Consider the following 26,625-nt stretch of genomic DNA (forward strand, 5'->3'; position numbering starts at 1 on the left):
GTGAAGTGTGTCTGGGTCACCCCTCCAAGGATACCAGTCCAGCTCCCCGTGTGATCCCTGTCCCTTCTCCCACACAAACAGTTTCTTATATATGTTCTTTTTCTTTTTTTGCTTTCAGATAAACAAACCCCTCCTGGCACAACACCCCCTGCCTGTGTGAGCTAGCTGGGCAGCTCTGGCAGAGGAGAGGGGGAGAATTCCCTGCCCTTTCCTCCCTCCCAGCACAGGCAGCTTTCCTCCCTCTGGCAGCTGGTTTTGTAGGAAGGGCAGGAGTTCCCATCTGTGGGATGTGGCTGGAATCAGGTCCTGCTGAGGGCAGAGATGAGGCAGAGATGAGGCAGAGATGAGGCTGTGCTGCTTCATTCAAAAGCCAAACTGGGGGAGAGAGGAAACACCAACCTTGGCTGGTCAGAGATATTTTGGGTTCAGATTAAAGCAGTGAAAGTGTCTGCAAGAACATCACCTGGCACAGGGTGCCCAGAGAAGCTGTGGCTGCCCCTGGATCCCTGGAAGTGTCCAAGGGCAGGTCCTCAGGATCCTGCTTCCTCTTCCAGCACATCCAGCCCCATGGGGACAGGGAGGGTTTGTCCCAAGCACTTTGTGTGTTTGACTGGTTATTGATGTGGAACGTGGGGTCTGGTAAAGCAAGAGGGTTGGAGTTCAGGTGAGCTCATCTTTAACCTCCTGTCTGTGTCATCCCCAGAAAGCCTTTAGAGGGTGAATTCCAAAATGAACTGGAATCAGCCTGGAGAAGAGGAGACCTTAGAGCCCTTCCAGCCCTTCCCCAGAGCAGGGACACCTTCCACCAGTTTGCTCAGAACCCCATCCAGCCTTGCCTTGAGCACCTCCAGGGATTTAAGAGCTCCTAAAAGCAGTCCAGATGTGTTTCTTCAGAGTGACCTGGAGTCAGTTTGATTTGCTTCAGAAGCCTTCCTGTCCCAAGCCAAGTCCTTCCAGGAAATCCTTTGGAGGTGAGAGGCCTCTTCTTCAGCCACAGTTTCCTTGAGAGCCACAAAAGGGGCCTGGGCACAAGGTGGCCTCTGGCTGTGCCCACATGGGCTGGGTGGCCCCACAGGCCCCCCAGGCACCTGGTGCCTCTTCAGAGAACAATCATTTAGAGGAGAGTTAATCCTGAGCTGAGCTTGTGGGAACTGTGATGGCAATGAACCAACAAACCAGGGGCACTCAGCTGGGTCAGGATTTAGACTGCCAGGTACAGGGGGAGGCTGCTCCCTCTGGCACGGAGCGTCCTGGCCAAGGGAGGAGGGACACAGCCCATTCTGGAGACCTGGGGGTTATTGGAAAGCTATTCCTGAATATATTTACTGGATTGCACAGCAGAAAAGAGTGATTAAGGAATAGGGAGACAGGGGAAACTGTGGGAGAGGAGTCTGGGCTTGTGGTGAGCAAAACAGATCCTAGAGGAGGGCGGTGAGGGAAGGCAGTGAGGGAAGGGACTGTTCAGCCAGTTCCAGTCAAGGGAGGGGAGTGAGAATTCAGGGACAAGGAGAAACCAGAGCCCAGGACCAACCAAGGGACCAGGGACACCCTCCAGCTCCACATCCTTTACCTCTCCATACTGGTGACTTTGGTGACCTCCCTGCCCAGCAGGTCCCGGAGGTTCCAGGAAAGGCTGTCTGGCTGCCAAGTGCAAATGCAGAACGAGTCCCACTGAGCAGCAGAGCCAGAAAGGCTTTCAGAAATACCCATCATGAGCTGTGCAAAAGGCTTTTAAATAGGTTCTTAACCAGAAATTCAGGATAAGGGTTTGTGGTAGCAATTTGTGCCTTTTTTCCTGAGGGGGGTTGGGCAACAGCCATTAATGACTGGGCAAAACGTCACTTTGTAGGATTCTCCAGTTACTGAATAAGTGGCACAGAGGCTCCTTCCCTTGATACTGCTGCTGTGAAAAGAAAGGTGCAAAGAGCTGTTTTCCAGGAAGAACAGCCAGGCTTGGCTGCCCATCCGTGTGCAGAGCACTGGGAATATTCCCTCCTTGGAGCCTGGGTTCCCCCAGGGGAGCTCAGCATGTCTGCAGGCCCCTCCTGTAGAACACTGCGGGCCTGGCACGGGGCCGGGGGGGCAAAGACAAACGAGACCCCTCTGGGGAGCCCTGCAGAGCAAACCTCGCTCCAGCAGCAGGGTGTGCTGCAGGGACACTGGGATTTCACCCTGGAGAAAGCACCAGACCAGAGAATCCGTTTAGTAACTCTCAGTTCTTCCCTTTTCCCATCAGCTCCGCCATCACATCGCTCAAATCTCGTCTCTAATTTCTATTCCCTTCTCTCTGCTCCTGTTGTTTACGTGACACTTCTTGAAACTACACTGCAAGTTCCTCAGAGCAGGGACTTTTCCAGTCAGTGTGAGGAACATTGTGACAAAGAGGATTAAATGACACCAGGAGCTTTGCACAGGGGCTGGATTTTCAGCCCTGCTGACCTACAGGTGAAACCAGGCTCTGAAACTGCCCCAAGAGAGCACAGCTTGCTGATCATAATGGAATTTCAGGCTCCAGGGAGAGCTGAGAGCCCCTTCCAGGGCCTAAAGGGGCTCCAGGAGAGCTGGAGAGGGACTGGGGACAAGGGATGGAGGGACAGGACAAGGGGCTTTAAGCTGAAAGAGAACAGATTTAGAGGGAATATTGGGAAGGAATTCCTGGCTGGGAGGGTAGTGAGCCCCTGGCCCAGGTTGCCCAGAGAAGCTGTGGCTGCCCCTGGATCCCTGGAAGTGTCCAAGGCCAGGCTGGATGGGGCTTGGAGCAACCTGGGCTGGTGGAAGGTGTCCCTGCCCATGGCAGGGGTGGCACTGGATGGGCTTCAGGTCCCTCCCAGCCCAAGCATTCTCTGATTCTGTGACTGTAAATATTGTCTATGAAGATGAAAGTTGTAGATATATTCCAATTAAGCTTTTTGAAGGTACCAGAAAGGTCTCCATGGGCTGTAAAAAGGGAGGTTGGTGACAGGCTTCCCACATTCTTCCAGCCTGTTTGGTGCAAATTCCAGCACCTCTGTCCTTCAAAACCTCATCCCAGAATCCCCAAGGCTGGCAGAGCCCTTCAGGATCATCCAGTCCCACCCTAACCGAGCACCACCAGGATCACCCCCAATCCCTGTCCCCAAGGGCCACATCCAGACACCTCTGGGACACAGAGACAGGGACTCTTCCACCTCCCTGGGCAACTTATCCCAGTGCCAGACCAGGAAGATAATCCTTCCTGCTTTTCAGCACAAGCAAGGCCGTGTGGAGAGAGGGCCCAGTGCTGGGAACAGTCTCGGGAGGACAAGAAACACCCTCTGTGAAGGAAGGTGGGCTTGTGTGGGCTGGGAAAGGAAGTCTGAGGGCAACATAACGTGAAAGGCTCCAAAGATGTGAAAAGCTTCCAAAACCAGGGAATTGTTCACCTGTGCTTCATGTCCAAGAGAGATGTCAGAGCAGTGACACGATGGCAACAAAACAGAGATAAGGAAAAGGTTTCTAATGATGAAATCAGAAAAAAAAATAGAGGAGACATTGCCTGAGAAGGGGGATATAAAACAAAGTCCATTGGAAGGGGAGGATACAACTGGGCCCTCCTTGGGGCTGCACAGGGACCCACGGGGGCTCCCTGAGGACCTTCCTTCCTGCACTTGTGTTTTTACACTTTTCAAACGAGATGAAATGCTGTGTTTGCTTCTTTTATCCCGTTCCAGAGTTGACATGAGAAGAAACCACCAAAGGATGTCTCCTTTTTCTGCCAGCCAATGGAAATAAACCCAGCAGAGCCCGGGGGGCTCAGCTTCCTCCATCCCACCAGTGTTTGGGGTTGATATCCACGGGCACCGGAACACACACGGCCTTCCCCCTGCCTGTGTGCTGGAGATAGAGCTGCTCCTTCACGCCTTGGATCAACACCAGCTGCTGTTTCTTTCTTCTGTAACATCACTGAGGCAGTTGCATTCAAACCCACCAGAAGATAAGCTGTAAATGTTAGGGTACGTTTAGGTTAGTAAATATTCGTACCGGTAACAAACTGGGGAGTGAGTTGCAGTTCACGATGTGGCCCAACATGGTTACACTGAGGTGCGGTTACACAAATAACCTGCCCTTAAAATGTTTCCCTGTAAACTGTCTGAGCACAAGTAACAATTTCTCATGGAATAAATCTGTTTTCTCCTGCAGCAGCAGAAGCTGCCTTGTGTCTCACCCCCAGGACCTGGAGGGCACAGACCTTCGCCCACCAGAGTTTCAAATCCTGCTCTCTGGGAACATTGCTCTGACCACAGAGGAGTTTGGTGCTTTGAGGGGGTGGGAAGTGAAAGGTGAACCCCTGACTTTACCTTCCCAACGCCTGCAGCTGGGCGTGAAAAATACGAAACAAAAAAGGAGAAGATGAGCTCTTCAATCTTATGATCAAATTTCTGGCTGCCAAAAGGGAGCTGGGTCCAAGCCCAGCTTCAGGGGCTGTAACACTGCTGCTGCATTTAATATTCACTGAGCATTCAATCAAACATTCCAGGAACGGGGCAGACTGCAGCAAAACACAACTTCCCTACACCGACAGTCAGAGAATCCCAGAATGGTTTGGGTTGGGAGGGACCTCAAAGCCCATCCAGTGCCACCCCTACCATGGGCAGGGACACCTTCCACTAGAACAGGTTACTCCAAGCCCCATCCAACCTGGCCTTGGACATTTCCAGGGATCCAGTTTCTCTGGGTTACCCAGTTTCTCTGGGCAACCTGGGCCAGGGTCTTACCACCTCTGGCAGCTTGAAGCCATTCCCTGTGTCCTGTCCCTCCATGCCTTGTCCCCAGTCCCTCTCCAGCTCTCCTGGAGCCTCTTTAGGCCCTGCAAGGGGCTCTCAGGTCCTTCTGGAGCCTTCTCTTCTCCAGGTGAACCCCCCAGCTCTCCCAGCCTGTAACAAGTGTCCCAGCTGCTGAAAGACTGGAATTATGTTCCCTCTCCATGACTCAGTGCACCTTCCTGATTTTTAATGGTATTTTTCATTAAACTCAGTGGGGCTTTTCTTGTGTGAGCTTTGAGAATGGGCTCTATTGTCCTTTGTAGGCTGGGGTGGAACAGCAGCAGCACAGGCAGCACAAAGGGAGGAAGGGGAGTGCTGTGGTTGGGGACTCCCCATCCCTGGAGGTGTCCCAGATTCCATGGGGCTTGGAGCAACCTGGGCTGGTGGAAGGTGTCCCTTGCCCATGGCACAGGGTGGCACTGGGTGGGCTTTATGGTCCCTTCCAACCCAAAAAATTTTGGGATTACGTAAGACAGCAGGTGGGAGCTGTGCAGCCTCTCCCCCTGCCCTGCACAAACCACGGCACTGAGCACCGACCCTGCCAGCCGTGGGCCACCAGCCCACACAGACAGCGAGATTAGTTTGTGTTCCTTGGTGCACATCCAGCACCCGCGGGCTGCTGAGGGCAGGGGGCAGCGTGGGCAGGATGGGCACTGTGGGCAGCGTGGGCAGCGTGGACAGGGTGGGCAGCGTGGGCAGTGTGGGCAGGGTGGGCAGCGTGGGCAGTGTGGGCAGCCGGCACAGCCCCGACTCCTGCCCACCCCCGGGCTCAGCCTGGCCCGGGACAGCAGGAGGGACAGCCCCGTGTGCTGGGGGACTGTCCTGAGCTGCTGCCCTGTCACAGACCGGGGCAGGGGGTGGTGGAACCTGGAAACACTCAGAGTTATGGGGCTTTCCAGAGCTCAGTGCCCAACCTCCCTCCCTCTGCCTCTGCCTGAACTGACACCCCAGTGCCCTCGGGCACATGGGGTGATTCTTAGAACAGAATCATGGAACCCCAGACTGGTTTGGGCTGGGGGGACTGTAGAGATCATCCAGTGCCACCCCCCACCATGGGCAGGGACACCTTCCACCAGCCCAGGTTGCTCCAAGCCCCGTCCAACCTGGCCTTGGACACTTCCAGGGATCCAGGGGCAGCCACAGCTTCTCTGGGCAACCTGGGCCAGGGGCTCAACAGCCTCCCAGCCAGGAATTCCTTCCCAATATACCATGTAACTCTCTGGCAGTGGGAAGCCATTCCCTGTGTCCTGTCCCTCCAGGCCTTGTCCCCAGTCCCTCTCCAGCTCTCCTGGAGCCCCTTTAGGCCCTGCAAGGGGCTCTCAGGTCCTTCTGGAGCCTTCTCTTCTCCAGGGGAACCCCCCCAGCTCTCCCAGCCTGTCCCAGAGCAGAGGGGCTCCAGCCCTCGGAGCATCCCCGTGCCTGCTGGGTTTGTGCCACGAGCTGTCCCGGGCAGGGACAGGAGTTGGACTCGACGATCCCATGAACCGGGGACACTCGGTGACTCTGTGACACCTCCCTTTGTCACCGCGGAGCCCGCGGGAGCCTCGGCAGGCCCCGAGCGCGGTCAGACCACCCAGTCCGGCCTCCACCCGCCCCACGATCCGCCCCACGATCCGCCCCGTCCGGACCCGACCCGCCCCCTCCGCCCGCGGCCCCGGGGCAGGCGCTGCCGGGCGGCCCTTCCGGCACCGGAGCGGGGATGGAGGAGCGGGGACAGGGACAGGGCTGGATGGAGGAGCGGGGACAGGCACACGGACAGGGCTGGATGCCGGAGCTGCGGGCCGGCCGGCCGGCGGTGCGGGGCGCTGGAAGGCCGGCGGTGCGGGGCGGGGGCTGGAAGGCGCTGCTGTGGCTCGTCGTGGCCGCGCTGCCGCTGCCCTGCCAGGGTGAGTCCGGGGAGCGGCTCGAGGGGCCCGGGGCTGGTGCGGGTCCCTGTCCCGAGCAGTTCGTGCCGGGGGGGCCGGGGCGGGGCCGGGTGTGCGGGCGCGGCTCGGAAACGTCGAGTTTGCGGGGTTTTGGTAGAATCCCAGACGGGTTTGGTTGGGAGGGCCCTCAAAGCCCATCCAGTGCCACCCCTGCCATGGGCAGGGACACCTTCCACCAGCCCAGGGTGCTCCAAGCCCTGTCCAACCTGGCCTTGGACACTTCCAGGGATCCAGGGGCAGCCACAGCTTCTCTGGGCAACCTGGGCCAGGGCCTGCCCACCCTCCAGCCAGGAATTCCTTCCCAATATCCCATCTGACCCTGCCCTCTGGCAGTTTAAGGCCACCCCTCCTGTCCTGTCCCCCCATACCCCGTGAACAGCCCCTCTCCTCCTCATCCCTCTCACCCGCTGCCGTGAACGGTGTGTGAGGTTGGTGACCCGTGTGTGAGGTTGGTGACCTGTGTGTGAGGTTGGTGACCTGTGTGTGAGGTGTGGGGCCAGCCTGTTTGGAATCCCGTTGTTTTGCCCAAAAGCCGCCGTGTGGCAGAGCCCCGAAATGAGGAAATGAGAGGCAGGATGGGCAGGAGGGGACAGGATGGGCAGGATGGGCAGGAGGGGACAGGATGGGCAGGAGGGGACAGGATGGGCAGGAGGGGACAGGATGACTCGCAGGACAGCACATTTGGCCTCTTCTGTCCTTGAGCAGCAAGAAACAACTATTGCACAAACCCTTTTGTTTAAAGGGGAAGTCATATAAAATTCAAAGCGAGCAAAAAGGAGGGAGAGGGACTTTTGTGTGGGCAGGGAGTGACAGGAGAAGGGGCAATGGTTTTAGACTGAAGGAGGGCAGGGTTAGGTGGGATATTGGGAAGGAATTCTTCCCTGTGAGGGTGGGGAGGCCCTGGCCCAGGTTGCCCAGAGAAGCTGTGGCTGCCCCTGGATCCCTGGAAGTGTCCAAGGCCAGGTTGGACGGGGCTTGGAGCACCCTGGGCTGGTGGAAGGTGTCCCTGCCCATGGCAGGGGTGGCACTGGATGGGCTTTGGGGTCCTTCCAACCCAACCCAGTGCTGTGAAATGATGCACCACAACCAGGCTGGGATCTAATGATGGGATGAAAAGCAATCACTGTGCTGCAGTGACCTGTCCCTGCTGCTCTGGCAGACCCAGCAGTTCCTTCTGCTGCTCCTGGAGAAAGCTGTGGCATTCCATGGTTTTCTAGAGCCTTTCCTGGGGTCACATGTGCTGGGCCTCCCCTTCCTTCTGCTTCTGAATTTCTGACTTAAAGTTTCCACTGCTTCCTCCACACGTCTGTGTCATGAATGTTGAGCATCATGTGCTGCTTCCTGGGATTTCCCCCTCGCCATCTCCCCAGGGAGTGTTTTGGTCTTGCCAACACTTGCTTTCTTTCATGTTTTTTTTAGTACATTTTGTTATATAATCATTGTTATTTTCAACCGTATTTATGAACAGTATTGCTTTAAATATTTTGAATTAAGTAGTGCTGTTTGTTTATTAGAACAGTTGTGTGTTCATTTTAGTTTATTATAATTTGGCAGGGAAAGGAGGTGGGCAGTTGTGTAAAAGCATTTCTGCTCTTTAATCTCTTCTGTCCATAAAAGTCTAATCCCTTAAAATGGTTTCCTCAGCAACAAAGTGTCATCATGTTTTAAGTGAATAAACAGGAATTAATTTTAAATATCTGGCTTTTAATCATTAATAAAATAAACCCAAGGAGTCTTGATCTTAGCTATTACTTTGCATATCTGGTTACTGTCTAAATCATTGAATCTCTTGCTAATTAAGCAGAGAAATTAATTCCTGGTTAGTTATTCACTGGGATTTGAGAAATTAATTTGGGGAAGCAAACACAAAACTTACTGGAAATAGGGAAAGGTATGAAAGAATGGATGGGTGGATCACATAGTCATGTCTTTAGTATTGAGAACAAATGTCACGTTAAATCAACCTGAATTTCTGCTATTCTAAGATAAAAGGAGTTCCAATTCCCTGTATTTTGGTTTACTGTTACTTTTGAATCTGTATTTTAGATTTTTTTATATATATATATATATATATATATATATATATAAAATCTCCTAAGCATGGTGGAGAAAATATTCTGTGTTAAGCTGCTCCAGGATGGTTTTTGCAGCTCCTCACAGTTTTTCACAGTTCCCTGTCAAGAGGGAAGGATGTGTCAGGGGGGGATCTGCCAATAATCTGTGGGACAGAACGATGCAAACGTGTTAAATCCGTGTATAACTGGGCATGAGGAGCTCAAGTGCTTTGAAAAGCAGGTGTGGGGTTGAGAAATATCCTGACAAACGGGATAAATCCTCCAGGAAACAAGTGCAGGACCTGGGCAGGGCTGTGGGAGGATGGTAAAGAATGGTCAAAATATCACTTCTGGCAAAAAACTTCTACACATAAATTCCAAGACGTTGTTATGTTGCATCTTTTGGGGTTTCTTCGTGTTTTCCTGTAGAAAACCCCCAAAGGTATTTGGGCAGTGCTAATTAGAAGGGAGAGGTTGTGTCTCTTATAAATTAGACTTGATAAATTAATTTCAGATGCATTATTCTGATTTCTTTTTTTTTTTTAACACTCTTCAAGCAAGTTCAGCCATTTGGAAAGAATAGAAAAGAGAGCAATAAAATTCCTTCAGGAAGCTGGAAGCTTGGCTTAGAAGGAAAACCTAAAGTGTTGTTGCTGCCATTCAGTTTTCTCTTCGTTGTGAGTCATATTTAATGTAGTTTTCAGATATATCTGACATAAAAATGAATGTGCTTTAATAACAGGAGGCAGAAAGGACAGGGGGTGGAACTGGATGAGCTTTGAGGTCCTTCCCACCCAAACCATGGGTGGGGTTCCATGAAGTCCATAATGAATTTATGTGATGGCATTAAATTTTCTGTTTTACTCCCTGAATTCCTTATGAAGTTCTGACTTTTGGTTAGAACACGAATCTTGACACTGTTTTCTTCCATTTTTCCAGACTTCCTTTTCCCTCTCTGATAAATATCGTTGCAAAGCTTCCTTCTATGTGGGAGTTAAGGCTTTGAAAACGTGAGAAATATACTCTGAATATTTGATTTTCCTGCCCAAGGCAAACAAAAATAACAGTCTTAAAATGCAGTTGTGTTGTTGTCAGCGTTGGAGCCCTGCAGGTGCCCTCGTTGTCAGAAGCTTTTTGGCTGAACTGCTGCATCTGCTGCACAAATATCTGCCAAAAAAAGAGTAAAAATCAGTGATTTCCTTTGCTTTCTTATTTTCTGGTCAAATGTACGTTGGTGTCCTCTGGGCTTGTCTTACTCTGTCAGAAGAGTAACAAATTCATGCCCTGTGGAAATAAATCCTGGAGTGGGACCCACGAGGTTTTATGGAATTATTTTGCTTCTGAGTTTTCTCTGCCTTCAGGAGCTGCTTCCAAAAATCCAACAATCTGTTGGTGCCACTTCATTCTCCAAAAGGGCTTTGCAGACTTGAGTTTGATAATTGGCTTTTCCACACGTGTTTTCCTTTCTATAAAGAGAATTGGTCGTGTTTTATACATGGTAAAGGGAATTGGACTATGGAATAGTGTTTGCAGTGAACCCTAAAATCAAATTCAGGATAAGCCATTGGGTGGCCAAGCAGACTTTGGCTGCCCAGGGGAAAGAGGATTTACTTGTTCTGATTTCTTCTTGGCATAATCAGACATTAGGCTGGTGTCAAAGAGCAGGTCAGGGTTTCCAGGCAGGTTTGCAGGAGTTGCAGCTGTTGGGAAGTGATTGCTGATGTGACACAGAACAGGCAGGAGGGAGAGTCGAGTCCAAAAGGTGCCTTTTGTTTTTGTTGTAGCTGATTTTGTTGTGGTTCGTTTTGTTTGAAGTGTTTTGCCGTGTTTTATTTTTGTTTTTTTCAATTGTTGCATTTTGTTTTGCCGATTCTGTTTCTTCCCCCTGCCATGTCAGAGGTTCCCAGTGCATTCAGGGGACAGGGGCCCAAACTGTCCATGTTCTGGCAGAAAGACTTAGAGAAAGTTTAAACTCTCTAAATCTGCACTGGGCTGTATTTTGGGGGGGGAGTTGACATCATTTTAGTGCCTTGTGAGGTTCCCTCAGTTCCCACATGTTCCCTGTGCCTTCCCACTTTCCCTCTGTCCTGGAAAACATTCCAGGCCACACTTTCAGCCCTGACTGTGCCTTTTTAGCCTCAGTGCTTTTGAGCAGTGGTGAGAAATAATTCAAAATACGGCTTAAATAACCAGGGAAATGTCCATTTGCTGAAGTATCAGAGCAGTTCCTTCTCCCACGGTGTTGTTACTCACCCGTCCTTTGATACCTGAATTAAAAAAAACAAAAAATAATAATAAAACAACAGCAGCCTTGGACTGTGCAGAGCTCAGAGGTGAGGTTCTGCACGTTTGTCTGTGTGTCCATCCCAATTTTGGTGTGTCTGTGCTGTTTTGCAGGCCAGGCCCCCCTGCAGAGCCCCCAGGACATCCAGGTCTGTGTTGTGAACACCAATTTCACCCTGAGGTGGAGCCACCCCGGGGCTGAGCCCGGGCTGACCTTCTCAGCAGAGTACAAGTGGTGAGTGAAAACTCGAGGTTGGGGCCAGAAATCCCCACCCTGGTTTGTGCAGGAGAGCATTTTAATTAATGGCTTTGCTGCTTGATTGCAGCCACTTTTGTAGAGCCCTCCTGCGAGCCAGGAAGGTCAAATCCTGGAACAAAGTGGGATCCAAGTCCTGGATCCTTAATTGGTCTGTGGTTTATGTGCCAAATTGGACTGACCTGGGATGAAAACAGTGATAAACACACGGCACACCTGCTGCTGGTGCTTCATTCTGGAGGGGTTCTTTGAGAAGATTGACTGGCACTCTTAGAAATATCATTTGTGTTGTTTATTTTCAATGTGATTTATTCTCTGGGGTTTTTTTAGTCGTGGCCACACACACAGAGAATTTGAGGGAGTTTTCAGTGTAGCTTTTGACTAATTTGTTCATTAATCCACATTTCTCGTCTGCAAGTTTAAATCCCCAGATGAAACAATTTTGGTTTTGTTCTTAAGTATTTGCTTGCTTTTCTGGAAGGGTTTAATATCCCAACATTTTGCTTGCATTAACACATTCATTTGGTGATTTTTTTGGCGTTTTCCTGCAAAGTAAATATTGCAAAACATTTCTAAGATAAAATTACTTAAATTCTGAGCGACCTGGGCTAGTGGAAGGTGTCCCTGCCCGTGGCAGGGGGTTGGAATGGGATGGTTTTAAAGGTCATTTCCAACCCAAAGCATTCCATGATTCTGTAATTATGAATATAAGCTCTTCTTCCTCAATATGTAAAGGAGAAACAGCTACTTTGAAGACAGTTTTATTTTAAAAAATAAGGAGACAAGGTAGGAGCTGAGGATAAACCACAACTAATTCAAGTCTGTGCCTCTTTTTTTTTTTAGTTCAGGATGTTTTTAATCTCTCTCTGAAATGTCTCTTTCTTAACTAAGGTGTGGATGTCTGTTAATGCAAGAAAAAAACAGTTTATGTAAAGCTGATTATTGAACTCCAGTTGTCACCTTTGTGTTTTTATTTCCCCCTGATCTCCATTCCTGGCTCGTGTTAAAACTGGGGGCTTTTTGCTGCTTTTGTGCTCTTTTAAGCACTTCCATCAAGACTTTTAAATTTCTTCCAATTAATTACAAAATCTTTGCCAGACTAGGATAATACAATAAAATTAAGGATAAATAATTCTGTAAAAACTCTGATATAATTCTTTAATTTGGCAGTTCTTTTGATGGTGTTTTCTGACCCTGTGTCTTCATCAAGCAAAGTGCTGTCAGACCTTGCAGGCTGATTGTTAGGCAATAAATTAACAGTTTAAATGAATTAATGAAATGGTAATATGAATTCCAGGAGAATTCCTGAGGAGGTGACACTGATTACACTGGGGACAGAACAGCATTAGTGGGGTGTTGTTATTAGAAGAAGAGAAAAAATAAGAGATTAAGAAGAAGAGGGAAAAAAAAGAGGTTGAGAAGAGAAATAAAAAAGAGATAAGGAAGAAAAGAGAAATAGTGCCAAGGTTTAAGTTGTGGGTTGGTGTTGATCTGGGGCTGTTTCCTCTCTTGCAGGTCAGAGGGCAGTGGAACAGGCTGGCAGGAGCTGCCTGGCTGTCGAAATGTCCCTGGCCCAGAGTGTGACTTCTCCTCGGCCGTGAGCGAGTACTATGACACCCACTGGGTCAGGGTGAGGGCCCAGAGAGGGGAACAAGTGTCCCCCTGGTCCAGGGTCCTGGAGATGGTTCCAGACCACGAAGGTACGAGCCCAGTGCTGGGGTTGGGGTCTGCAGTTCAATGTCCTTTATACCTCAGGGCAGGGGGGGATTGTGCCCCTCTGCCCCCCATGAGACCCCCCTGCAGAGCTGCTCCAGCCCTGGGGAACAGCCCAGCAAGGACATGGAGCTGCTGGAGAGAGGCCAGAGCAGGAACCAAGAGGATCCCAGGGCTGGAGCAGCTCTGCTGGGAGGAAAGGCTGGGAGAGCTGGGATTGTTCAGCCTGGAGAGGAGAAGCTTTGGGGTGACCTGATTGTGGCCTTGCAGGGCCTGAAGGGGCTCCAGGAAAGATGGAGAGAGACTATTTCCAAGGGCTGGAGGGACAGGACACAGGGAATGGCTTCTCACTGCCAGAGGGCAGGGATAGATGGGATATTGGGAAGGAATTCCTGGCTGGAGGGTGGGGAGGCCCTGGCCCAGGTTGCCCAGAGAAGCTGTGGCTGCCCCTGGATCCCTGGAAGTGTCCAAGGCCAGGTTGGACGGGGCTTGGAGCACCCTGGGCTGGTGGAAGGTGTCCCTGCCCATGGCAGGGGTGGCACTGGATGGGCTTTATGGATCCTCCCAGCCCGAACCAGTCTGGGATTCCAGGACTGTGGAACAAACACGATTCCCACTGCCAGTGACAGCAGGACGTGGTGCTTTCCTCAGCAGGGACATAACACAAGTCATGGAAGGTGCAATTCTGTCTTTCCTGGGAAGGGAGAATATTGTAAGTGGTGCTGGTTTCATAGAATCCCAGACTGAGAAGGAACTTAAAGCCCATCCAGTTCCCCCCCTGCCATGGCAGGGACACCTCCCACCAGCCCAGGGTGCTCCAAGCTCCTTTCTTCTGGAAATTTTCTCCTGACTTTGTGACCTTTCAGCAGTTACAGTGTAGTACTGAAGCCTTCCCTCAGTGTTGGATTTGTGGGTCTGAGCTACATTTCTTGCCTTTCTTTAGAATAATTTATACTGATCTTTACAGCAGATTTTGGAAAACATTTGCTGCTAACATTGCATTTTAGCTGCTTTTAGAGCCAGGTCGTGGTGGTTGGTCTTTAGGTTGGATTTCTATTAGAAACTGCCTGAGAGCCATGAAAACTGAGACCCTGTGGGTGATCACTGTGATCTTGTTACTGCCTCAAAAGAATCAAAAATAAGATTCTGTAGGCAGGTACTGTGGGTTTATTGATGTCAACTGCTTTTGGGGTGTTTTTGCTCTAGGTAGTTGTGCTTAACTTTGTTTTTCTTTCCATATTTCCAGCTCAGATTGGTCCACCAGGAATGGAGTTGCAGCCCACAAATGGAGACATAAAAATTAAGATTTCTCCTCCAGAAGCAAATCAGGGCAAAAAAATGTGGCTAAATGATCTGAGCTTTAAATATAATCTCGTTTTCTGGGAAAATTCATCAAATTCTCAGGTATGATCACTTTTTTAAAAAAAAATTTAGCATTACCAGAACTGTCAGAGATGGAATTTAATCGTGCTCTAAAATGCAATTGTTTGAGTCTGCACCTGTTCATATGCAGTTTAAAAGTTTTGTTGGGGTGTTTTGGATTTTGTTTTTGCTCTGGGATTAGTTTGGATATTTTGTGCCAAGAGTTTTTGTTTCTGTTAAACGCTGGAGCCACTTCCCAGTGCTAGAAGAAGAAAGTGAAACCAGCTCAGGTGTTTTGGGGCAGAGGCCACCCTTGGGCAGCAGGAATGGGAAGGGGGAGGAATTCCAGGCAGAGGGAAGAAGGTTTTACAGGGAGGGACAGATGTGAGGGAGGGGAGAGGGCAGAGTCTGAGTTGGTCTTGCTGAGACAGAGGAGCTTCAGGACAGCCCTCAGTGCCCTGCCCTGGGCCATGGGCTGGAGTTCATGGAATCACAGAAGGTTTGGGTTGGGAGGGACCTCAAAGCCCATCCAGTGCCACCCCTGCCATGGGCAGGGACACCTTCCACCAGCCCAGGTTGCTCCAAGCCCCGTCCAACCTGGCCTTGGGCACTTCCAGGGATCCAGGGGCAGCCACAGCTTCTCTGGGCAACCTGGGCCAGGGCCTGCCCACCCTCCCAGCCAGGAATTCCTTCCCAATATCCCATCTCTCCCTGCCCTCTGGCACTGGGAAGCCATTCCCTGAGTCTTTTCAGGTCTTGTCCTTGTGAACGTTTTCCAGCCACAGCAGGCAGGGCCCTTCTGCAAAGATCAGGGTGGGAACAGCCCCTCGTCTTTTCAGGGAAGTGGGTGTCAGGTAAATGAGGGCAGGAGCTGAAGGGCTGTCTGTTCTTTGGAAGCTCAGGTCACAATCATTACACAGTGAGGACACAGAGGGGCTGGAGCGTGTGCAGGGAAGGGAAGGGAGCTGGGAAGGGGCTGGAGCAGCAGGAGGGGCTGAGGGAGCTGGGGGGGCTCAGCCTGGAGAAAAGGAGGCTCAGGGGGGACCTTCTGGCTCTGCAACCCCCTGACAGGAGGGGGGAGCCGGGGGGGGTCGGGCTCTGCTGCCAGGGAACAAGGGACAGGAGGAGAGGGAACGGCCTCCAGCTGTGCCAGGGGAGGCTCAGGTGGGACAGGAGGAGGAATTTCCTGCTGGAAAGGGTGGTCAGGCCTTGGCAGGGGCTGCCCAGGGAGGTTTGGAGTGCCCAGCCCTGGAGGTGTCCCGGGGGTGTCTGGATGTGGCCCTTGGGAAGGTGGCTCAGGGGTGACCGTGGTGGGTTTGGGGGATCCCGAAGGGCTCCTCCAGCCCTGCTGTGTCTCTGGTTGCACATCAGAGGGGAAGTCACTTGTCCTGACACGTCCTGTCCCGAGGTCGGTCGCCGCAAAGTCTGGGAAAGCAAAAGCAGGGAGGTGGCAGAGGGAGAGGGGAAGTGTGTGGGGTGAGGGATGAAGTGTTCTCTTTTGTTTGCAGTATCTGTGGGGTGAGTTCTGGGTCACGTCGAGCAGAGGCCACGATCCCACCCCACCTTCACGTGGCAGAGGAGCACAAAATGTTCCTTCCTCTGAGTCACATTAGTTGGAAACTTCCCTTTAACACTCATCCACCTCAAATATTGCCCTTTTTTTCCTCTGTTTTAGCTTTTTTTGGGGGTCTTTTCTGTAAACGGGCTGAAACCCTGGGAGGAAAGGTGATCCTTTCCAAACCCAGCTCCTGGGGAAGGACAGTCCCTTCAAAGGCTCTTTGTGGTTGTTTCTTCCAGCCCAGAAGTAAAAACATTTTCCCCGTTGACACCGTTGGTGATCTTGCACCAGACACAACTTACTGTTTTAAGGTTCAAGCAAATCTTCCCACGGAGGGCAAAGAAGGGCTGTTCAGCCCCGTTCGCTGCCTGAAAACCACCCAGAAAGGTGAGAGGAAAATCAGTTTGTCTGCAAATTATGGTTGAATTTATCACAAAGTGGGTCGGTCTGAAGCAACAAAAATGTGCAGAGTTGCCAAGTTCCTCCTCGTTTTGGTATTAAAAAACCACATATAACATAGAACAGTTATTTACATTTGTTTTCTCAATCAGCATAAGATATGGCAGCAGCAGAGTTTTAATTGTACAAAAAGGGGTTTTGCCACGAAGCAAATTTTGCCCATTAATTTGGAGTACAGAAATAGGCAGAAGTGCCAAGTTCCTCCTCATTTTGGTATAAAAAAATACGTGTAACACATGACATTTATTTTTCTCAGTCAACGTGAAATATGGCAATAGTGGAGTTTTAATTGTACAAAAAGGGATTTTGCCACCAGGCAATTTATTATTGCCTGATTAATTAATTTGGAGTGCAAAAGCTACTTTCTGCATTTTTGGAAAACTCTCTGTGTTTTGAATGAGTGGCTTTGAATCAGGAGGAAAGGGATGTTTTGGAGGCAAAAGAAAAGCCTTTTGTGCACTTGGCAGTAAATAAATGCACAGAAAGTTGGACTGAGCTTAAAAAATCCTGGTTTTATGTGATCCTTGGGGAATTGATTGCTCCTGGTTCTGGAAAAAGGCACGATGGCAGTTGGGCACCAGTTGCTTGGTTTGCATGTCTAAATTTAAATTCTTTTATGTGCCTTCAGGTGTCAGTTTAGGTACTTCTAAATGTTTTTTTTCAGGAAAAAAATAACTTCAGGAAAGTCAGATATAGATCAGACCTGGATGGGACATCAAAAATAGTTGGTGGATGGTACATCAAAATCAAAATTAGTTGGAGTAATTAATAGATGGTACATGGAAATTACTTTGTACAAATATAATAAATAAAAAAATATACTAAATAATACATGTGCATTTTAATGAAATACTAAAATAATTAATGCACATGCCTTTTAATAAAATATTAAATTAGCACATGTGTATTATAATAAATATTTAAATGATTGACACGTGCATGTTTTAATAAAGTATTAAAATTAAAATATTGGAATGTGTAATAAATACAAGTGTATTTTACACATTTTTCCCCTTGATTTATTGCCAAAACAGTTTATTGCTGCTCATCTCAGGGTTTCTGTAGTTGAATTTTTTCTGAATTGATTTTTTTTTATTAAAGGCTTAGTACAACACCCTGACTTTGATTTGCAGCCTTTAGAATGAACAGATAATCTCCATATTTTCATTGTTGAAAATGTACCATGAGAAATGTCCATTCAGTGAGAAATCTGTCTGTAATATCAATTTTTTTTGGCTAATTTTGGGTTTCCTTTTCATTCTGAGCAGTGAACGACCTTCTCTGTGCAACAAATCTGAGAGTCCTTGGTTTGAATATGGAATTTCACCTGCACTGGGACAATCAATATGAACAACCCGTGAGCTACAACGTCCAGTACCTCATGTGAGTCCAGAATTCCCATCTCAGTGGGCAGGTTTTGGCCTTTGAAATGCCATTTATTTTATTTTGCCAGTGCTTTCTGGAAATGAAAATGAAATATTTAGTGTATTAACGAGGTAATGGGAACGTTCATCTGTTAAAAGGATTCCATAATATCTTATCCTGGAATTTCAGGGCACTGGGATGGTTTTAGTAGTGTTTAATACCTGAGGGAAGGGACTTCTAAATGCTAAATGACACTTTTAAAAGCTGGGAAGCTTTTTGAGTGTGAAAAAATTCAATGACTAGAAGGGAGAAAAATGCAGGTGCTTGAGGTTTCAGTTGTCAGCAGATTTGATTTCTTCTGGTCAGATCCAAGCCTGGAAAAATACCTGTCCTAGCACATCAAAAAAACATTGTGTCACATCAAAAAAATCATATCAGGTTAAAAAAAAAAGTATCACATCCAAAAAATATTGTATCACTTTAAAAAAGATCCTATAAATATCTGAAAAATGTTGTATCACTTTAAAAAAGATCCTGTAAATATCTGAAAAATATTGTGTCACTTTAAAAAAGATCCTGTAAATACCTGAAAAATATTGTAGCACTTTAGAAAAGATCCTATAAATACCTGAAAAATATTGTATCACTTTAAAAAAGATCCTATAAATATCTGAAAAATATTGTGTCACTTTAAAAAAGATCCTATCACAGCAAAAAAATGGTATCACATTAGAAAGAGTCGTGTCACATTAAAAAAAAATCTTATCACATCAAAAAAACATTGTGTCCCATAAAAAACTGTATTCTATTAAAAAAGATCATATCACAAAATAATTGGTATCACGTTAAAAAAAAACCTGTCACATAAAACCCAAATTGTATCACATAACAAAAAAAAACATGTCATGTCAGAAAAAGGTATCACATGAAAACCATGATAGCACATCAAAAAATTGTATCACATCAAGAAAAGGTATCACATGAAAACTATAATATTGCATTAAAAAATTGTATCACTTCAAAAAAAGGTATCACATGCAAACCATAATATCACATCAAAAACAATTGTATCACATCAAAAACAGGTATCACATGAAAACTATAGTATTACATTAAAAAACTGTATCACATCAAAAAAACTATAATGAAAACCATAATATCACATCAAAAGACATTGTGTCACATCAAAAAAAGGTATCATAAAAACCATAATATCACATAAAAAACCAGTGTGTCACATCAAAGAAAGGTATCACATAAAAACCATGATATCACATCAAAAGACATTGTGTCACATCAAAGAAAGGTATCACATGAAAACCATAATATCACATTAAAAACCAGTGTGTCACATCCAAACCCACCCTGTCAAGACATGGGTCTGTAAGCCTGTGTCCTGATCTCCAGCTGTCCCCCAAACACTGTGGTTGGTGCCTCAGTGAAGAGGAGCCATCCCTCAGGATTCCTTTGGAATTCTTCTGGAAGAACAATCGGCTCCGCGGAACATGCGGATTTTAATTTGGATTTTAAGAACTTGTAAATAACATTTACAGTAAATATCCTGTCAATAACAGTGGATAATCTCCCTGGAGGCTCGATTGCAGCACTGGTCTGTAACTCCTGCCCCACTCCCCTCCGTTGTTTCAGTCAGAAGTGTCTCCTGCTCAGCAGGTTTGTCCCTCAGCAGGAGCCGCCCCTCCCAGAGCCAGAGCAACCCCTGGGGCACAAACAGATCTGCTGTTTGGTCCCGAGACTTCGAGGGCCTCACCCCAAAACTCCCTGAATCCTGTCTTGCAGTGGGTACCTGAAGAGGCTCAACGAGGATTACTCTGGGAAGTGGGTCGGTGTCCCTGGCTGTGGGAACGTCACTGGCACACGGTGCAACGTCTCCTCTGCCATCACCACCACCGGCTTCTACTACCTGCGTGTGCAGGCCAGGGCTGGGCTCAACAGATCCTGTCTGTCCACTGAAGTCAAAGTAGATCCTCTGAGAACAAGTAAGGAAACGTGTTTGCTGAAATTTTCCTTTCTCAACAACTGGCCCCCAGTGCCATTATTGACTGGCAGGGGGATGGAGAGGGGCTGGGGACAAGGGATGAGGGGACAGGACACAGGGAATGGCTTCCCACTGCCAGAGGGCAGGGATGGATGGGAGATTGGGAAGGAATTCCTGGCTGGGAGGGTGGGGAGGCCCTGGCCCAGGTTGCCCAGAGAAGCTGTGGCTGCCCCTGGATCCCTGGAAGTGCCATCCAGCCTGGATGGAAAAATAATCGAAATATTTGTCAGGACTGGAGATTCTGGGTTGGACTGTGAGGTTGGACTTTTAAATATGTGTTTCTTAAAAATTATTGTAGGTTTCCATGGCAGTATTTTGTGCAGTATTTTTAAAGTTGTATTTTTAATCTTGTTTTCGTTTTTTTCAGATGAAATTTGCCCTCCTGGGGTGAAGGTGGACATCAGTGATACTTTGCTCCACATCCAGATTTCTCCTCCAGGAGGGCCTGAGGGTGAAGTCATGAGGAACAATTATGTCCTGTCCTACCGGATTCTGTACTGGAGGAATTCATCAAGTGATGAGGTTTGAACTGGTTGACAAATTTTATGCACAGCCATAAGTGTTTATGACTTAAATCCCAAGTCTGAGTTCTCCTCAAGAAGCTTCTTTTCAAGAGAGGCACAGATATGATGTATCAGTCTGAAAAAAAGACAACTTGTTGGGTTTTATTCTGGAAGATTCTTTTAAAGATCTGATCAAGATGATTTTATCACACAGTGAGTCAGATTTTAATCTCTTTCCATGGATGGGGCCATGTTTAATCTAAGCTGGGGTGTAAAAGCTCCGTGTATCATAAAGCCATGAAGTCCTGTGTGCTTTTAGCTCACAGTTTAATGGGTCTTTCCATATTTAAATACTTCTTACAGTAAAATATTTTACAGTAATGGCTGGAAGGTGGAGGAAGAGAAGGAAACCAACTGCAGCAGGAAGGAGTTTCCTGTTGCACAGAGCTCGGAGCTGTGAAGTTCCACAGTGGTGGAAGCAGTTGGTTCTTGCCAACGAGCGTTTCCTGATTTTTCCTTGGGAGATAATTGGGTGGTTCCTTTTATTTGCTTTAATCTCAGTGCCCTGGGAGGTGCTGGAGTCACCAGTGTCCCAGAGGCACTGGGGTGTGGCCCCTGGGGAGGTGGTTCAGGGGTGCTGGGTGACAGCAGGACTGGGTGAGCCCGAAGGTCTCTCCAAACCTTGATGGTTCTGGGGTTCTGTGGTTGCAAAGACATTTTTCAGAATGACTTCTGCATCAGAGGCCATAATTCTCACCTGTGTGGGTGATTCTTGTGCTGCTCATGTGCACCTTATTCTCCCATTTTTGGCTTTTCAGGAGGAGGCCAAAGTGAAGGAGACAAAACAAACGGTAGCGACGATCCCCGACCTGGCGCCCCAGACCTTGTACTGTGTCAAAGCCCAGGCCTTCTCAGAAGCTTACAACAAGAGCAGTGTTTACAGCCAGGAGGAGTGCATCCAAACCCCTGGAGGTAGGGGAAGCTTGGGAATGGATCCACCTCTGCAGGTGGGATTGCTGACCCTTCACGGGCCTTTGCAGCTCTCACGAGTTAAAAACTCTGGGCAGAGAGCCTGAATTCCCAGTGCCTGTAAGATGTTTTTAGGAATCACTAAATGCCCTGTTTTCAGGAATATTTTGTTCTTGGAATGTTCACAGTTCTCCTGTGAATGAACTCAGTTTTTAACAAATGCTGTGCTGCAGTGTGAGGAGACAAATCATCCAGCCCCTTGGAGCCCAGAGCTCACCTTGGTGCCAAGTGAGGCTGGATGGATTAACACTCCCTCAGAACAGAAGAGCAAGTTTTATGGTGAAGATAATTGGCCAAATTAAATTTTGTTAACACTAGAAAAATTGCTGCATATCCAGACTTTTAAGAAAATGTAATAAGAGTGATGCTCCTGCACATCATAAGCCTTTAGGATTCATTTATATTGTGGTCCTGCTTTATCTTTATCAAGCCTTAAACAACCCAGATGTTGCTTTTTTTACCTTCATTAGATAAATTCTTTAATCTATTTTGCTAGTTATTAGTCTTCCCATATCCTTCTATTTTAATGAGCTTATTTAAGCCCAAGCAGTACATTCAAGGCAGATCATACCCTGCCTTTCCCACATGTTCTTACATCCCAGCATGAAAATCTTTCAGCCTTTGGTCACAAAAAGAGACCTGATTGTCTATAATTCTGGTTATTTGTGGAGTGTCTCCTGGTATCTGTTAATTTTAGTATGTTCAAATGTGCTTCAGTTTATTACAGATAGGCAGAGAATCACAGAATGGCTTGGGTTGGAAGGACCTTAAAACCCATCCAACCTTGATTGTTCTGTGTTCTTGTATTTGATAATTTTTTTCAGTAAAATTCTCTAAGGCATTGGAATAGCATCAGTTTTCCATGATCACCATGGCTGGTGCAGCACTGCAGAAATGCAGAATTATTGTGATAATCCTGCAGCAGGTTTGGAGCTGATCTGTTCTTTAACCCCTGGTGCTTACGAATACCTGGGCTGAATGGTTTTTATTCCTCTTTTTAGCAAAAGCTTTCCCTCTGGTCATTTTAGCCACGTTCATGGCTGCCCTGTTTGCTGTCCTGCTCGTGGCCCTGCCCCTGGTGTTTGTGCTCTACCAGGCCTACAGCAAGATCAAGTACGTGTTCTTCCCATCCTGCCAACCTCCTCTGAACATCGAGGTGAGCTGACACTCCTCTTTCAGGGAACAGATTATTCTGGGGAAAATGAACCAGAAATGTTGTGGACAGATGGTTCTCTGTTATCCTGGTCTTATGGGAACACCTGGGGTCTTATGGGAACGCCAGGATGGACTGTAGAGGTTTTGACAGTGGTTCTCCACAAAGGCAGGGCTTGTCTCCAGTTTCCACCTCCAGTTTCCAGATTTTCCTTCAGTTCTTGTGTGGCCTCCTGAGGCTCTAATCCATGAAATATTGCAATTCTGTAGGTGATTGGCAACTGTGAGCATAGCAAATGAGATATGGTTAATGTTTGAGTTGTTTAGTGTTTGATTGTATGAATGGGATGGTGAGGTGGGGGTCGGGCTCTGCTCCCGGGGAACAAGGGACAGGAGGAGAGGGAACGGCCTCCAGCTGTGCCAGGGGAGGCTCAGGCTGGACAGGAGGAGGAATTTCCTGCTGGAAAGGGTGGTGAGGCCTTGGCAGGGGCTGCCCAGGGAGGTTTGGAGTGCCCAGCCCTGGAGGTGTCCCAGGAAGGCCTGGCCGTGGCACTCAGTGCTCTGGGCTGGGGGACAAGGTGGGGATGGGGCACAGGGGGGATCCATGGGCTGGGAGGGCTTTTCCAGCCCCAGGGATCCTGGGATTCTGTGAACTAAACTTCAACCTAATTTAGAATTGTTGAACTTGGGGTAACAAATGGCCTATTAGAGGCAGAAAACCTCATGATGCTACTCAGCATGATCACAGAATCCCAGACTGGTTTGGGTAGGAAGGGACCTTGAAGCTCATCTAATTCCCACCCCCTGCCATGGGCAGGGACACCTTCCACCAGCCCAGGGTGCTCCAAGCCCCGTCCAACCTGGCCTTGGACACTTCCAGGGATCCAGGGGCAGCCACAGCTTCTCTGGGCAACCTGGGCCAGGGCCTCCCCACCCTCCCAGCCAGGAATTCCTTCCTAATCACCACCCTCACAGTAGAGAATCCAGTAAGCCAGATCTGTACAGCTGTGGTGTTACACAGAATCATTATTTCAATTATTTAAACCATTACATAAATATTGTGTATGAATGTTCATCCCTCCCTTTTTTTTCCTTCTCTTTTCTCAGGGGTTTGGAGGACAGCTCTGCACCAGCCCTTATCTGCCAACTCCAGAAGAACCAGTAGAGAATTATTCTATAATTGACTCTATGATCACATATGAAGGAAATCAGATGGATTGCAAAGACTACAAACATTCCAAACAGAGCAGTCGGGACTCAGGGAATTACTCCAACGATGACAACACGTCAGGGAGCAAAGGCTCGGCAGAAACTCTGGGAAAGGAAATAGTATAACTGTGAGGAAAATAAAATGAATCTGTGGGGCTGGCACTTTGATAAAACCTCTTCGTGATGGGAGTCACAGCCTGAGGAAGACACTGTGACTTCTGGACTCGTTGCCTTTGGGTTTCCAGATGTGCACTTGGTTGGTTGGTTGGAGATCACAGGATGGAGTCGTCGTTCCTTGCACTGATGTGTCACCACGTGGGGAAACACCGACCTTCTGCCTGAGGAGGAGCAGATCTGGACACTCTCTGTACTTGAAGCTGATGATCAGCAGAGCCCTCGTGTCCCACAGGAGGGTTTCTCTCTCTCTCTCTCTCTCTCACAGAGGGTTGTGCTGGGCCGTCGCCGTCGCTCCCGGCGTTGGCTCTCCCAATGTTTACACAGGCAGGAGGAAATCCATGCTGGATACAATCCTAAGGACTTCTTGGACATTCCCTTCTAGCCCCTCAGGGGCAGTGCTTGTTGGTTCAGCAGGTCCAGAACGAAGTGCCCAGAGACCAAGAGTCGTGTCAGTGAGGGGCTTCTGAGGCTCCGTGTGGAATTCCCACTTCCTCATTCATGTCTCCTGCTCCCCATTCCTGGAAGTGCCCAGGGCCAGGTGGGATGTTGCTCTGAGCAGCCTGGGCTGGTGGAAGGTGTCCCAGCCCATGGCAGGAGGTGGCATGGATGGGCTTTGAGGTCCCTCCCAGCCCAGGCCAGTCTGGGATTCCGTGATTCCCCGTGTGCTTCTCCCCCACACGGTCACCCGGGCAGGGACAGGGATGGGAAGAGGCAGAGAGGAGCTTCCCTGGGCTATAAAGGGAAATGTCCTGGCAGAATCTCCTGGACTGGCTCCAGTTGTTTTGCATTCAGGATAAAAGCCCCAGCAGAGGTCCAGGGCCGTGCTGTGCAGGAGCTCCCACTGTGGGGCTGCAGATGGGGAGGCACAGGGGGAGGCACAGGCCTGATTTATGTATCCCCCCCCCTATTCCTACAGAACCAAAAGTGCAAAATATTTACTGCCAAATGGATTTCATTTAGAAACAAAAATCTCCTAAAAAGGATGTAACTTATTTCTGTGATTGGAAGGAGCCAAGGTGAATTTAGAAAATGCCTTTTAAGGGTGATGAGGGTGTTTGTCACTCAGAGCTTTTCCAGCTCTGTCTTGTCTTCCCAACAGACTTTTTTGGGTACAAATGATCGAGATGTGCTCCAATAACATTTCAGTTTACATACCACTGTCTGCTGGAGTTAATTTTTTTAAGTAGCTTATTTTTTTTATGAAGAAATTGCTTTGGATTGAACTGAGTTTGAGCATCATATGGACTTTTGTTTATTCTGACAAGGAATTCTTTGTGTTTATATATCTTTTTTTTTTTAATTTTGAAGATGTTGCCTAACTTTATAAATTTAATGTCCTTGTGTTCATTGAAGAACATAATAAATTTTGCACATTTATTTCTTTATCCCTTTCTTGGTTCCGTGTATTTCTGATGAAGCTGCACCATGGAAGTTCCCAGGAGTCCTCAGTTGTCCTTCCTGAAAAACCCAACGTGAAGGGTATCATAGAATATCATATTATAGGATATAATAGAACATGATGTCACAGAATATCATATTATAGAAATTAATGTTGGGAGTGTTGCATGATTTGGACAAATTCTATTGAATGTGGAGGGTTTCACTGTCAGATTTCAAAGCAAAGCAACCAAAAGTTTCTGAAATAGGCAGAATAATTTCCAGGCAGTGCACAGTTTTTTTGGGAACGTAGAACCAAAGAGGTGCTAATGAATATATATATTTATGCTCTGAAGTTTGGTAATGAGAGGAGTTACAGAAAATCTTGTGTCAGCTCCTTCAGTGTTGCCAGAAGAAGCAAAAGCAAAAGCTGTAAGATGGAAACAACACCTGATTGAGAAAACATCTGACACTTGAACTGGAAAATTCTGTTCCTGAACACCTGAGGCAACTTCCTTCTGATTTGTCTCAGATGAATCCAGGAATACTTGGGAAAGAACTTGAAATGTTACAGTTCACAGAGCACTTTGTTGTGGTGCAAAAAGGAACTTGGTGTCAATGGATTTTGTTCAGTTCCCAAAGTCCTCCTGAAGATGCAGCCCTGGGAGGGGTTTTCTTCTTCCTCGTTCAAAACATTCCCAACAGGATGATCTTGGAGGTCTTTTCCAGCCTGAATGATTCTGGGATTCTCTTCCTGAATTTCTGCAGTGGGGTGAGATCCAGCCCTGCCCAACTGAACCCTTCCAGCTGGACAATGTGGGGTTGGGTTTGTCCTGGGGGTGGAATCACGAGCAGGGCCACCAAAGTCCATGTTTTTAAAGCCAACCCTTCCCCCTGTTGGTTCTGTGGGATAACTGGGATCCAGCTGCAGCCTCAGCAGGGGAGGAGGCAGAAATTCCCCATCCTGGGATTGGGAGCTGAAAGGAAACAGCATCTGGGAATCATTTTCCACGTTTGGTCCCAGATTCTGTGACTTTCCCATGACTCCTGCTTTTGGAATGGGTTTTGTTACTGGGTTTTATTAGGGTTTATTTATTTATTTGTAATTTATTGGGAGGCTATTTATAATTCATTAAGGTTTATTTATGGTCTATTATGGTTTGTTTGTTTATAATTTATTAGAGGTTATTTATGTATTTATTTTCTACTAGGTTTTATTATTTCAGGCTCATCTACTTGATGAGTAAGAACATACAGATAAATGCATAGCAGAGAACCCCCTGGGTGGTAAATCCATGTGGGCTGTTGGATCATGTTCCTGGGGATGCTTTGCTGAAGGATAATTGTGCAGAGAATGTGACTGTGC

At 47.9% G+C, this 26,625-nt stretch overlaps 1 protein-coding gene and 1 long non-coding RNA gene across 4 annotated transcripts in view; one reads left to right on the forward strand and one right to left on the reverse strand.

The window, feature by feature from the left end:
• LOC127472701 (uncharacterized) overlaps positions 1-26,625 on the reverse strand; it is a 250,451-nt gene that overhangs the window by 191,868 nt on the left and 31,958 nt on the right. Inside the window, exon 1 of one of the 2 annotated variants that reach the window (XR_007905108.1) lies at positions 23,357-23,595. The exons of the other annotated variant lie outside the window; for it this stretch is intronic. This is a non-coding gene — a long non-coding RNA (uncharacterized LOC127472701). Of the gene's footprint in view, positions 1-23,356; positions 23,596-26,625 lie in introns of those variants that run through there. 2 annotated transcript variants of the gene reach the window in all.
• On the forward strand, positions 6,447-25,259 carry IFNAR1 (interferon alpha and beta receptor subunit 1). 2 transcript variants are annotated; one of them, XM_051791224.1, is made up of 11 exons: positions 6,447-6,667; positions 11,158-11,278; positions 12,815-12,999; positions 14,259-14,416; positions 16,172-16,319; positions 17,657-17,774; positions 19,554-19,753; positions 20,180-20,334; positions 21,134-21,287; positions 22,346-22,500; positions 23,604-25,259. In XM_051791224.1, the coding sequence occupies exons 1-11, from the start codon at positions 6,481-6,483 to the stop codon at positions 23,829-23,831; spliced, it is 1,809 nt and encodes a 602-aa protein (XP_051647184.1). In that variant the 5' UTR covers positions 6,447-6,480; the 3' UTR covers positions 23,832-25,259. The 2 variants fall into 2 exon arrangements, with proteins under 2 accessions (XP_051647184.1, XP_051647185.1); XM_051791225.1 differs by having other exon boundaries at positions 6,450-6,667; positions 17,660-17,774.

Source organism: Manacus candei, unplaced genomic scaffold, assembly GCF_025592945.1.
Source record: "Manacus candei isolate 608988 ecotype Guabito, Panama unplaced genomic scaffold, ASM2559294v1 h1tg000031l, whole genome shotgun sequence".
Taxonomy (NCBI): domain Eukaryota; kingdom Metazoa; phylum Chordata; class Aves; order Passeriformes; family Pipridae; genus Manacus; species Manacus candei.

Coding starts and splice junctions, on each gene's coding strand:
- IFNAR1 (XM_051791224.1), top strand. CDS start 6,481: ATGGAGGAGCGGGGACAGGGACAGGGCTGGATGGAGGAGCGGGGACAG. Junction 6,668..11,157: donor GCTGCCGCTGCCCTGCCAGG/GTGAGTCCGGGG, acceptor GCTGTTTTGCAG/GCCAGGCCCCCCTGCAGAGC. Junction 20,335..21,133: donor GGAATTCATCAAGTGATGAG/GTTTGAACTGGT, acceptor TTGGCTTTTCAG/GAGGAGGCCAAAGTGAAGGA.